This window comes from Sinocyclocheilus anshuiensis, unplaced genomic scaffold (assembly GCF_001515605.1).
Source record: "Sinocyclocheilus anshuiensis isolate Anshui unplaced genomic scaffold, SAMN03320099.WGS_v1.1 scaffold78, whole genome shotgun sequence".
NCBI classification, from domain to species: Eukaryota; Metazoa; Chordata; class Actinopteri; order Cypriniformes; family Cyprinidae; genus Sinocyclocheilus; species Sinocyclocheilus anshuiensis.
The window spans coordinates 2,574,751-2,586,469 of record NW_015544250.1 but is presented as its reverse complement, the minus strand read 5'-3'; the positions used below and the strand labels follow the sequence as shown (position 1 = coordinate 2,586,469).

Sequence of the window (11,719 nt, the reverse complement as noted above, 5' to 3'; positions counted from 1 at the left end):
ACACGTATGGAGCTGTTGTCACAAATGTAAAGCGTTACAGGAATAATTATTTAACCATAAGGCAAAAAAGTCGATTATTATTTTAATACCTACCACAAGAGGACTGAAAAGTCAGTCAGGGTTTCAAACACTGTATTATAAAACGTTATCACGGAAATGAAGTCTGTATTCTGCAATCCATTGTGGCAAAACTAAGGAGACGCGATCCCAGACATGCAAGTCTTTTCTCTGTCCAAATGGGTCTCTTTCTCCCTCCCACCTCCCAAATCACGCTCTCTCAACTCTGTCAGCACGGTAACAGGGTAATGTATGAGCCCTGCTCATGGCTTTTCGTCTGTCCACAGGATAATCATTCGAAATTGCAAAATAGTCGAAGAATGCGGAGGAAAAAGGCATCCTCGTTTGGTTGCTTTCCAGCACTTTACAACTCAAACAGCGAGTGCGCGAGGCTATTGGAGGAGGCCATCACGTGACTACATTGTTTACCCTTGTTGGAAAACAATTAAAGACGGCAGTGAGTGTACGTTTATGTCTTTCCTACACCTTGTGTGATTGATTATCCAACCGGAGTGATCAGGGTGGTTAGAGATGCACAAGAATTCGTTTCACGAATTTCATATTAACAATGCGTACTTGAACAAGACATGTTGCAATAAATCTCATGTTTGTTCTATGGAGCAACATTTCTCCCCTTGTGCTCTGCAGGAGAGCAGTTCTGCGTGGAGAAAACATGCTGAAGAGAATTCATCAAAACATTATGAAGGCCATATGTGGAACTTTCAAAAACACTCTCAACATCCCTATTCATTCTCTGCTGGTGTCAACCAGTCCACGAATGAAACGACAAACTCCTTGGACCGGGCGAATGCAACGGGGTGCAAGCTGTCAACTTCCTGCTTTTCAACCAAGAAGTACCCTTGGATGAGGGAGACACATACACCTATAAACTTCAGCTCCATTAACGTCATGGAATCAGGTGAGAGAACTCATTTTTGGAGTAAATATAGATATATTGGAGAGATATATTAATTGGTATTGCTTAGAAATATCCACTTAATCTTTAGTAGATAATAAATAACAGCTGTGTGAGATTTGATTTTATGTCACTGTGATTTGTCACTTAGACACTGATGTCAATGGCTGACATCATCAAGAACTACAGTTATTAATCAATTATTAGTGTTTTCCTTCCTCCTTAAATAGAAAATGAACCCCTAATTACAGGCAACATTTCAGTCTCGACTAATAAAGACTGTTAATTTCCACAAAATTCATGTAAGAATTCTAAAACTAAAGTTTCATTGTGTTCGGTTAAGGTAATTAATTCAAATATTTTTATCAGTCCAGTCCATCAAGGTGAATGTGGACACATGGCTATAGTATACACAAGACGGGGCAAATATGATTGTATGCTCATTGACAAAAACACAATTAAAACATATATATTTTAAGTATAGTGATTTTGTTATGCTATCTAACAGTACTTTTACTGTGTGAAAATATGTCCTTTTCAAGTTAAAAATGCATAAGCTGCATACAAGGAAAAAAAGAAGAGAACTTCTAAGAAAAGTAATATTTTCTAGAGAGAGCCAGTTGTTCTGTGAACTTGATTAAAGTTAAACTTTTACTAAGGAGCAGAATAATAAAAAAAAGCCTAGTGAAATTTTTATATTGTCTGAGGCTATGCTTTTCTGGGTCACACATATAAGACTGCTTCACTTGTTTTAGCCTAAACCAAATTCATACATTCACATTAGAGAATATATTCTCCATACATATACAACAATGAATGAGATGATAGAGCAAATATGTGGGGATTGTCAGCTTATATGTGCAGTAAGGACAATATAAAAACATTTGTTGAAAAGAAGAAAAAAAATCCACACACAAATCATTAGGAATCGAACCACAGTAGAAGTCATATGAAATGGATAATTAACTTAGTGATTAGTCTACCAACAGTGGTCTGCCCACAGACAGTGCGCTGGATTCTCAATACATTGATTAATCACTGGGGATTTAAACTTGCAGCTACATAGGCATAGGCATCAGAGAGATTCGCTCTGACATTAGGCTGTGCAACATGGTTAATACTCTAATCCTGAGCATCGGTCTATGTTTGACAAATCTTAGACCTGGTGTACTTTAACATTTCTATATATCTGCATGTTTTCCAGGTGATTCCAGGTACAGCAATGGTGAAGTACAGCATAGCAGCTGTTCTAACAGTAAACGGGCACGTGCAGCGTTCACCTCCTCCCAGCTGCTCGAGCTGGAGAAGGAGTTTCACTTCAGCGCTTACCTGTGCCGCAACCGGAGACTTGAAATGGCTGCGCTGCTGAAGCTCACTGACCGCCAGATTAAAATCTGGTTCCAAAACCGTCGTATGAAGGATAAGAAAGATCACAAAGAAAAGTCAAATGCAAAGTCCTCTTACTCCTACCTGGAAACAGGTAACCAACCCTTTGTGATTAGTGGCAGCACAGCGGATTCCCCAGCGCCATTAAAATTCCAGTACCACTATGAGAGAACATCAATGTCTGGTATGAACTGTGCACAGAGCCACCGGTGAAACAGGAAGTCCAACAACCAGGGTCTTCTGCTTTCAGAATCCAGCTGTCAGCACTAAAATAGCACTAAAGCCTGATTCACATGAATGACTGAATTCTCTTGGATAATTTAAATACAAATACAAATTCTCCACAAAATATGTACCTGTTCTGTCACTGACCAGTTTTTTTCCCCATTATAACTCTCTCTGACATGATTTATATTTAAGGAAACTGAAGATTTATTGCCCCTAGATAATGATTTATATGAAAATGTTAGTTCAATAGCCAAGTTTGCTCTGAACCAGATTACATGTTATCAGCTAGTACATGGTAAAATCAGAGTTAGTCTCCACTGTGCATAAATCGCTGTAGTAATAATATCTTTGCAAAGCGCCAAGATTTATTGCGCACGGATGCAGACTCACTTGTACAAGTTTATCTCTTGGGCACAGAAAATACAATTTAAAAAGGGCATTCAAGACCTGACTGGTCATTAACATGCCCTCAACTTTTGTAAGTGCACAACATATTTTTATTGCTCTCAGAATGATATGTTATTTTTCCCACGGCATGTGCTGAAACTTTTAACATATGTATTATAATGGCCAGAAATGTTCAAATATTTAACCCATGTTGAATTCCAATGACTTGTTCTCCTATTGACAATGCGCTACTCTGAGTTTGACTTTACACAAGTTTTGTTTTCCTGTTGATACTGAAAGTATACTGAATTCATGGTGTTTTGACTGACAAATGAATAAAGCAACAAAACAGGATTAATTCACGGTCACAATGCTAAGTCAATGTCAGAATTCTTGCTTTGATAATGTTTTGATTTGATTTGACCTATTCATGTAGACTAAAGTGTGAACAAGACAGAGCAGCAATGTAAAATGTTTATATTTCTAGATCTTGCCACTTTTATTGTAATTTGGTCATAGCTGATTAAAAGCATGCATTTTGAAACGGCAAAGTGGTTGCTTCAATCTAATTAAATCCATCTGGATAGTTAATAAAGGTGACTGTAATGCATGTAAATGACAATGTTGTCGTTCTTGTTTTTCAGATCTTCTTTGTTAATTTGGTAAAAAAAAAAAAAAAAGATGAGAACAACTGAGAGTGAATCTTAATTTAGCTTTAAAGTGCTTCTGTGGATTTTACTTTGATACTTTTTGAATTAGGCAATACTGTACTTTGTATTCTTAAAACATAACCTTACATATATGCCTTCCTCCGCCTCCGCCTCCCAACCTCGCAACATTAATCATTTAGACAAGGCGCTCTCTCTCTCTCTCTCTCGAGCAGCTTTCACAACCGCTCAACCCGCTGGGCCTAATGACAGGCAGTGCGCTTCTCTTCCAACCTTCCAACATGCTCTTCTCCAGTATGGGAGCTGAAACACAGATTTGAAGAAAACAGATTTGGTTTTCTCCTTTTCTAAAAACAGAGTCTATTATTACATTTGAGCAAAACTGGACTTCAGCAACGTTAGCGGAGAAGAAGCCAAGGCTTGTGGGCACCGCCCCTGGCAGGGTGGATGATAACTCATTTTGATTAATTATGTTTAATTAGGACGTCGCCGTGTGTCATTTTATAAGCTAAGCACGGAACAGCAAAATCTACCTTTTCAAAAATATTAACTTCAGCTGAAATTTGAACTAATTGAGCAATTTCAGTTTGGCCAATCTCAGTCATTCTGCATAAATCAATCTAGACCCAATACAATTAGTAGACTATTGTAGCCTTGAGTGGTTCTCAACCCCGTTCCTAGAGGGTTTGAAACCACTGGCCTAACTAATTTCAGAACTATCAGCAACACTGCACAATTAATCATAGGTTTAACTATTCTCAACCTTGTTTCCGTTTATAGATTACAATGCAGCATCTGTAATCAAGAGGATGGAAATAGCCTTTCATTCCATTCATTCTGATTACAGGAAAAAATGATTCTGTAATGAATCGTTGAGGCTAAATCACAGAGCTAAATAAATAATCCGATACCGTAATTTGCAGATAAGTGCGCGAACATATACTAGTGGCCGTGAGAGAATGGAACACTGTCTGTGCTGTACTGCTGAACTTAGCATTCATCACCATGTGGCAGTGTTCCATATGCAAAATAGGAGTTGGCCTCCCGGTGGCCCCCTTAGTGCAACTAAACGGAATGCTGAGTGCTTTGCTGTATTTAAATCTAACATAGCATACCGGCTTATAGTTACACAGAATGTAAAACTTCTAAACAAGCAGAGAATATCAATTTAAATGCTCTCAGTAAATTATTATATGTCTAGTACATGTATTGCATTTATACAAATAAAAACATAATAAATAATATTTTAAAATATATATTTTAGAAAAATGTAAAAAAAAGTTTATATTTAAGCATTGAAATAATAAAAGGACACCTTTTCATTTATAATTTGTCTTAAATCTCATTTTTTAAAAAAAAAAAAAAATTTAAATTAGTGGTGTCAAAATTAGCGCGTTAACGCAGGCGATGAATTTTTTCAGTTTAACTCGTTAAAAATATTTAACGCAATTAACGCAGGGCGGGGCTAGTGTTGGCCACCACACTCACAACTGCTGCTTCTGTATGGCAAGCCAAGAGGTACAAACCATACAAAACGCCGTATTTGACGGCGTTTCAAACAATATTAGCGCCGTCAAATATGCCGTCCTGATAGCCGACGCCGTAAAAAACGCGCGTAAACCGTAAAAAATGCCGTATTAAACAAACAAATATACTGCGACGCATTGCTGCCACACACATATAATTTTTTCCGCTCACTTATGTCATAATAATGAGAAGTTACATTGTTAAAAGACATAATTTTTCTCATAATAACGACATGTCATAAAAACAATATGATTTTCCCGTTACAGAAGATAGGTTACATTATGTGAGCGAGCTAAGCGATTGTCCACGCTGCTGTCGCTGCAGTCCTGACATAAAGGAGCATCTGCACGCTGCTGAAGTTATAAAAATACACTGTTTTAAATGTATTTTAATATTTTTATTGTAGCGTCATGTTTATTAGGATTAATCTCCAGTCTGTCTACAATGCTATATTCAATAACTGCACTCAGTCAGAGGATATGACTCGTTTTAGATGATCATATCAAACCAGTTATTTTTTAATAATACCGACTCTGGGCTTGGAATATTCCTTTTTTTTTAATGACTCACGTTTGATTTAACAACAAATCGAAATACGAACAAAAAGAAATAAAGATAAATAACAAACGATTTGATTTTATTATTATTTTTATTATTATTGTTACTATTATTTTTATTTCGTTCTGTCTGAAGAACGGAAAAACGAAAATTAAGCTAGATTAATCCGTGTATCATTCGATCGTTCAAAAATTTATTTAATATTGAAAGTAGAAAAATTAGAAAACGGCTCCTTTTTCGTTTTTTTCCAAAAAACGGAAAACGAGAATTCATCTTAAATTTTCGTTTTTCGTTCATGGGTGGAAAAATGAATAAACAGCTTGAATATTCGATTTCTACACGTGGGCGGGAATTAAACGCCCCTTTCTGCCGATTGGTCAGCCGAAGATCAAACCGTGCCTTCATCAGTTCTTCTTCAGTATCACGCAGCAGAATAATAGTCCTCTGCTGCTGCAGTTGTATGGATTCTTAACGCATTTATTGCAACTACATTTAATCTTTTTTCATCAAACAAACAGACTTATGAATAGCTCAACACAACTCATACCTGGGCAGAGTCTAGACAGGGCTTTCTTCTGTGTAGATATAAATTCTATTCTTTGCATCAGCTGGGCATGGCAGCGTATGATTTGACAGCTGTCATAGCCTACCTTGCTCACACAGTAAGTCTGTTTGTTTGTTTAATTAAGAAATTCATTTTTTTTTTTCAAAATAAATATTTTAAACACTAAGACAAAAAGGAAAGAATAATAAATTGGCTTGGGTATATATAGGCCTATGTTCACGCAAGAACTGTCATTCTGACTGACAACCAGAGAACAACAGATATTAAATAGCCTACTGTTAGAGTTATATAATGTAGTCTTGTGTTTTATTAAAATTGATTATAATTGATATCTCAAAAGGATATGCACTTGTGCACGGCATGAACTGCTGCGCACTCACACTGCAACGCAAGATTTTCATAAAATATAATAACAATAACTTAATACTCTGTCATTTATAGTCATATGGTAAAATTTATATTTTTAATTGTGTAATATTATGCGTTCAAAAATGTCATGCCTTTGATAAATAAAGAGAACAACAGAATGCGCTGCTTTAGCGCGTCTCAGTCTCCTTGAGCATCTTTCTCAAGTTCAGTCTCCTCGAACATCTTTCTGACACACGCCACAAACATGAACCAAAACACAGCAAATAGCCTACTTAACTGCTTTTAAAAGCTTACATTTAGATTAGTTGACGTTAAATGCATTAGTCATTTTTAAATAAATCACATCCATTTGTTAGTCTCGTTGTTATGAGAAAAAGATGAGCTGCAATAAAGGCATTAAGAATCCATACAACTGCAGCAGCGGAGGACTATTATTCTGCTGCGCGGAACTGAGGATTGATCTTCGGCTGACCAATCAGCAGAAAGGGGCGTTTAATTCCCGCCCACGTGTAGAAATCGAATATTCAAGCTGTTTATTAATTTTTCCACCCATGAACGAAAAACGAAAATTTAAGCTGAATTCTCGTTTTCCGTTTTTTGGAAAAAAACGAAAAAACGAAAAAGGAGCCTTTTCTCATTTTTCTACTTTCAATATTAAATCAAAAAACTAATGATCGAATGATACACGGATTTAGATTGTTCGTATTTTTTGTTTGTGGATAAAAAATGCGCTTATGCATTTGTGCGTGAGCGGCCCTGAAACGCCACTTTTCAACTCAGCCTGTCTTTACTGTCTGTCCCATCACGCAGAATAAGAGTTCATCTGATGTACCGCTCTGCAAATTAGTCACAATAACGTTTCTTCATACTGTTTGGCTGTTGCATATAGGCTATATTTCTTGCAAACATGCATCTCATATAAAGCGCAACACCGCACTTCTCGGGTCAGCGGCGCCGGCGCGATCCCTTGCATTGTGGTAACAGAAAAAAAGAAATATAAGTGTCTGCTCTATTTTGTGTAGCCTACTTCCACTATAACAACAAAAAAGTCCCAAATTGCTTTTGTAAAATAACAGGGTACGCTTTCTGCCGCACCTTGTTATGCATAGACAGCTTGAAAGGTCGACTTAAAACATTTGAAAACAAATTTGTTTTTATTTAATTCATATCCAGCAAGAGGTACTGTACAGTCTTTACCGTCTGAGCTCCTTATCTGCATTGTGCTCTATGCACCCACACGCAGCGCAGCCTATTCATAAAGCCTGGAATTTACCCCAGGCCCAGAAGAAGATCCGATGCGACGCGCGTCTTGATGCAGGTAAAGACAGTGGTGGAAATGGCCAAAATTTACTGGGGGGACTCTGGCTTGGAGGGGGAGGGGTTAATAATGGTAATTTTAAATGACCTTTCGGATGTATTTAATTATAAAACCCTTTATAATCTATAATAACATTTATTAACAACTTATTTCATATCTCTATTGATATTTCTCTAAACCTTCTTAAGACAGGCACCTGCAATTCTGGCCAAATTAAAGATACATTGTGTGTGAATTTGCACATGTTAATGTGAGCATCATTAATGACCCCTTGTGTTTAATAATAATAATAATAATAAAGATTGATTAGAGAAATGAAAGAATGATTTGATAAAAAAATGAGAATGATTATTGTCTCCAATAGGCCTGTTTAGCTAAGCCCTCAAAACACTTCTTATTTAAAGGTACAGTATTGCATGAATACAATATTAAATAAATAAATAAATAAATATATATATATATATATATATATAAACGATTCTGTGTTTTTCTGTCAATATGGGGTGCTGTGTGTACATTAATGAGGAAAAAAAAGTAACTTAAATGATTTTAGCAAATGGCTGCAATATAACAAAGAGTGAAAAATTGAAGGGGGTCTGAATACTTTCCGTACCCACTATATATATATATATATATTTCTGCTAAATGACAATGTAAATGCATGATTTTAAGATTATATTTAATCGTTTACAGTTTGCAAAAACGCTTGCAATTAGTTTTTAAAAGGTACCATTACATTCTTAAGGACTCTACGCTTACATTTCTTTTCAGGAACACTACTGTTCCTACTTAAAAAAAATAAAATAAAATAGGAACACCTGATCAATGATCGCCATTCTAAAGGCGATATTTGACTCATTTTTTTTACCTTTGTAATGCCATTTTTTTACTTTATTAAATGCATGTCATCTTTTGTGCCAAAAAAATAGATTTATAAACTTTTATCAAAAAATGTAATTAAACAATAAATTTAATTAAAATTAATTAATTAAGATAAAATCAGGAAGAATAAGTTACCAGTCAAATGAAATCAGAATCAACACTTCATCTTTGCACGGCACAGAAGAGCACAAATGTGAAATATTTACAGACTTTTTAACAAGACTTGGAGGTGGCATTAATACATTTCATAATAACAATGTTATGAGATTAATGTTTTAAATATAACTTTTAAATATAGAAATATTAAACAATTTAAATTTATACTTCAAAAATGAAACTGAAACCACCACAGCAAATCACTGTCTTTGTCACTGAATCATTCATTCAATTGATTCGTTTAAACGGCTGATTTATTCAGGAACGAAGCAAGTGACTTTTATTCAAGTCATGAATAAAATACTCTAAAGGTCTTTATTATTGGGTCATTGAACATTGACAGATTCATTCATAAAGGAAACAGCACTGTGAAAGGTGATGCGCACCGGCTCAGCTGTGACTTTGTTTTGAACTATTTTTGTTGAAGAAATAGAGCACAATCAGACAACAGTGTTCCTAGAAATGTAAGTCACTTTATATTAACTTTTGTATAAAATAAAAAATTTATAAAACTTTTATAAAAAAGTTTCACATTTGCAAACTCCCTTCATTAAAAAGCTGTCACCTGTCTTACTTCATCGAGATCTCACAAACTTCCATTTTAATTAATGAAGCTCTCTACACTGCACACTGAATCTATTATTTTCATCGTGCCTACACTTTGTTTGTTATAATGAATGACAAACTGCAGTCAAATGAATGACAAACTTTCATGATCTGTAAGGAGCAGGACACGCACAGATAGAGAAGCATTTCCATTGGCGGCAGTCTGCAGGTATTATTGCCAATCACAAGGCATTGCGCAGCGAACCATAGATGCAAATACCGCGCTGCGATTTTAGTCCATATTGCGTTACGTTTATGTGCAGAACTGGGATCGCTTTCGTGGTCTTTTGAATGGATAAAATATAAAAATCACTTTAATTTCCAAAAGAAAAACAAACAAAAAAACGAAACAGTTGGAAGTGAAACGCCGTCCCCCTCTAAATTTACTCCCCGGTCCCCCCAGTTTTTTTATGACATGTCGTTATTATGAGAAAAATTATGTCTTTTTTTAGCAATGTAAGTTCTCGTTATTATGACATAAGTGAGCAGAACAAATAATATGTGTGTGGCAGCAATGCGTCATCGTATTTGTTTGTTAAACAGCAAATAAGCTCCCAGTATACCAGAATCTGTTTGGAGCGGGACTTGAACCAGCGGTCGTGGCGGTATAGGGGTCAAACACTCTTAACAAAAAGGCTAGGACCATTGCCTCCAACTTCTGTAGCTGCACAGCTTTTACACACTCTCTGACATCCGTTAGCCTATATTATGAACGATTTCTTGTATTGGAAATTAAATTAGCTTAGCTAATTTAATATTATAAACCAGCTCTTATAATGCCCTGTTATTTATGCACATAAAAGGCATTTGTGTAATAAATGATATGGGGTTGGTATGCTAAAATGCTGTCCATTTTAAATTGATAGATGTTTATTAGAAACTATTACTTTTGATCAATTTATTGCATGATGAAAGTATACATTTCTTCAAAAAAAAAAACACCTTACTGATCAGTGCCAGGCGCGAGTCCAACGAGTGTGGAAACGGTACTATGGCAAGCCAAGATGTACGCTACATTTACGCTATAGGGAAATCGCGTTTACATGAACGATTTCTTGTATTGGAAATTAAATTACTCAAAGCTAATTGAATATTATAAACCAGCACTTATTTATATACATAAAAGGTATTTATGTAATAAATGATATATAAACAAGGGGTTGGTATGCTAAAATGCTGTCCATGTAATTAACAATTACATTAAAGTATGCTAAAGACGTGGAATCGGCCTATGTTCAATGCTAGTAGAGATGAAAATATATAAAAAGTTACTCTGTACATAAATATTTCCTATCAGTTCACAGGCACTTCTTCCGCTAAAACGATCTGTGGTAAATTAGTCTGGTCTGGTTCTGTTCATCATTGATTGGGTGAGAGCAGTTCAATATTACTGGCTGTGGAAATCAGTGGGCGTGGCTCATTATACTACAAGGAAAACGCCGTAAATAACGTGCTCTTATGTGCAATCAGAACGGCGTTTTTTACGGCGTCCTGTGGCAAGGCGGACGGCGTTAAAAGCGGCGCTTTTTACAAATACTAAAACGCCGTTAAATACAGCGTTTTTTACGGCATCTGCTATAAGGACGGCGTATTTGACGGCGCTAATATTGTTTAAAACGCCGTCAAATACGGCATTTTGTATGTAAACGCGATTTACCTATAGCGTAAATGTGATGCTCTTGGCTTGCCATATTAAAGCAGGGCACCCTCCTGCATTCTTAACAAACTCTGAGGTGTGCACAAGCGCATTTAGAGCGTCTATAATGAGCCGATTTTGGGTATGGATATAGAAGCCCTATGACTACAACTACCTTCATTTGAACTGTCATAAAATTATGAAATTATCGCACATTATGGGATTTTTTTCATTATTGATCGTACATCATACAGAGGTCAAAATTATCGTACAAATACGATAATTATTGTACGTCTGGCAACACGAGGTCTCTGCAGAGCAAAAGTGTGTGTTTCTGACGTTGTGGGTGTTTTCAAACTGATGGGTGTTTCTAAACGATGCAATGAAATGATCAACCTTACCTAACCCCGCCCCTAAACCTACCGTCACTATGACGTCAGCCAATCAGGTAACGCCCCGC

The 11,719-nt window shown here is 36.1% G+C and overlaps 1 protein-coding gene and 1 long non-coding RNA gene across 2 annotated transcripts in view; one reads left to right on the top strand and one right to left on the bottom strand.

The window, feature by feature from the left end:
* Positions 1–236: 236 nt before the first annotated feature.
* Positions 237–3,523, top strand: LOC107697835 (homeobox protein Hox-C3a-like). The gene is made up of 4 exons (XM_016498687.1): positions 237–302; positions 371–520; positions 706–976; positions 2,178–3,523. The coding sequence occupies exons 1-4, from the start codon at positions 237–239 to the stop codon at positions 2,570–2,572; spliced, it is 882 nt and encodes a 293-aa protein (XP_016354173.1). The 3' UTR covers positions 2,573–3,523.
* Positions 3,524–3,725: 202 nt separating this feature from the next.
* The window catches only part of LOC107697933 (uncharacterized), a 23,322-nt gene continuing 15,328 nt past the window's right edge, over positions 3,726–11,719 (bottom strand). Inside the window, exon 3 of the long non-coding RNA XR_001635284.1 lies at positions 3,726–3,945. This is a non-coding gene — a long non-coding RNA (uncharacterized LOC107697933). The remainder of the gene's footprint in view (positions 3,946–11,719) is intronic.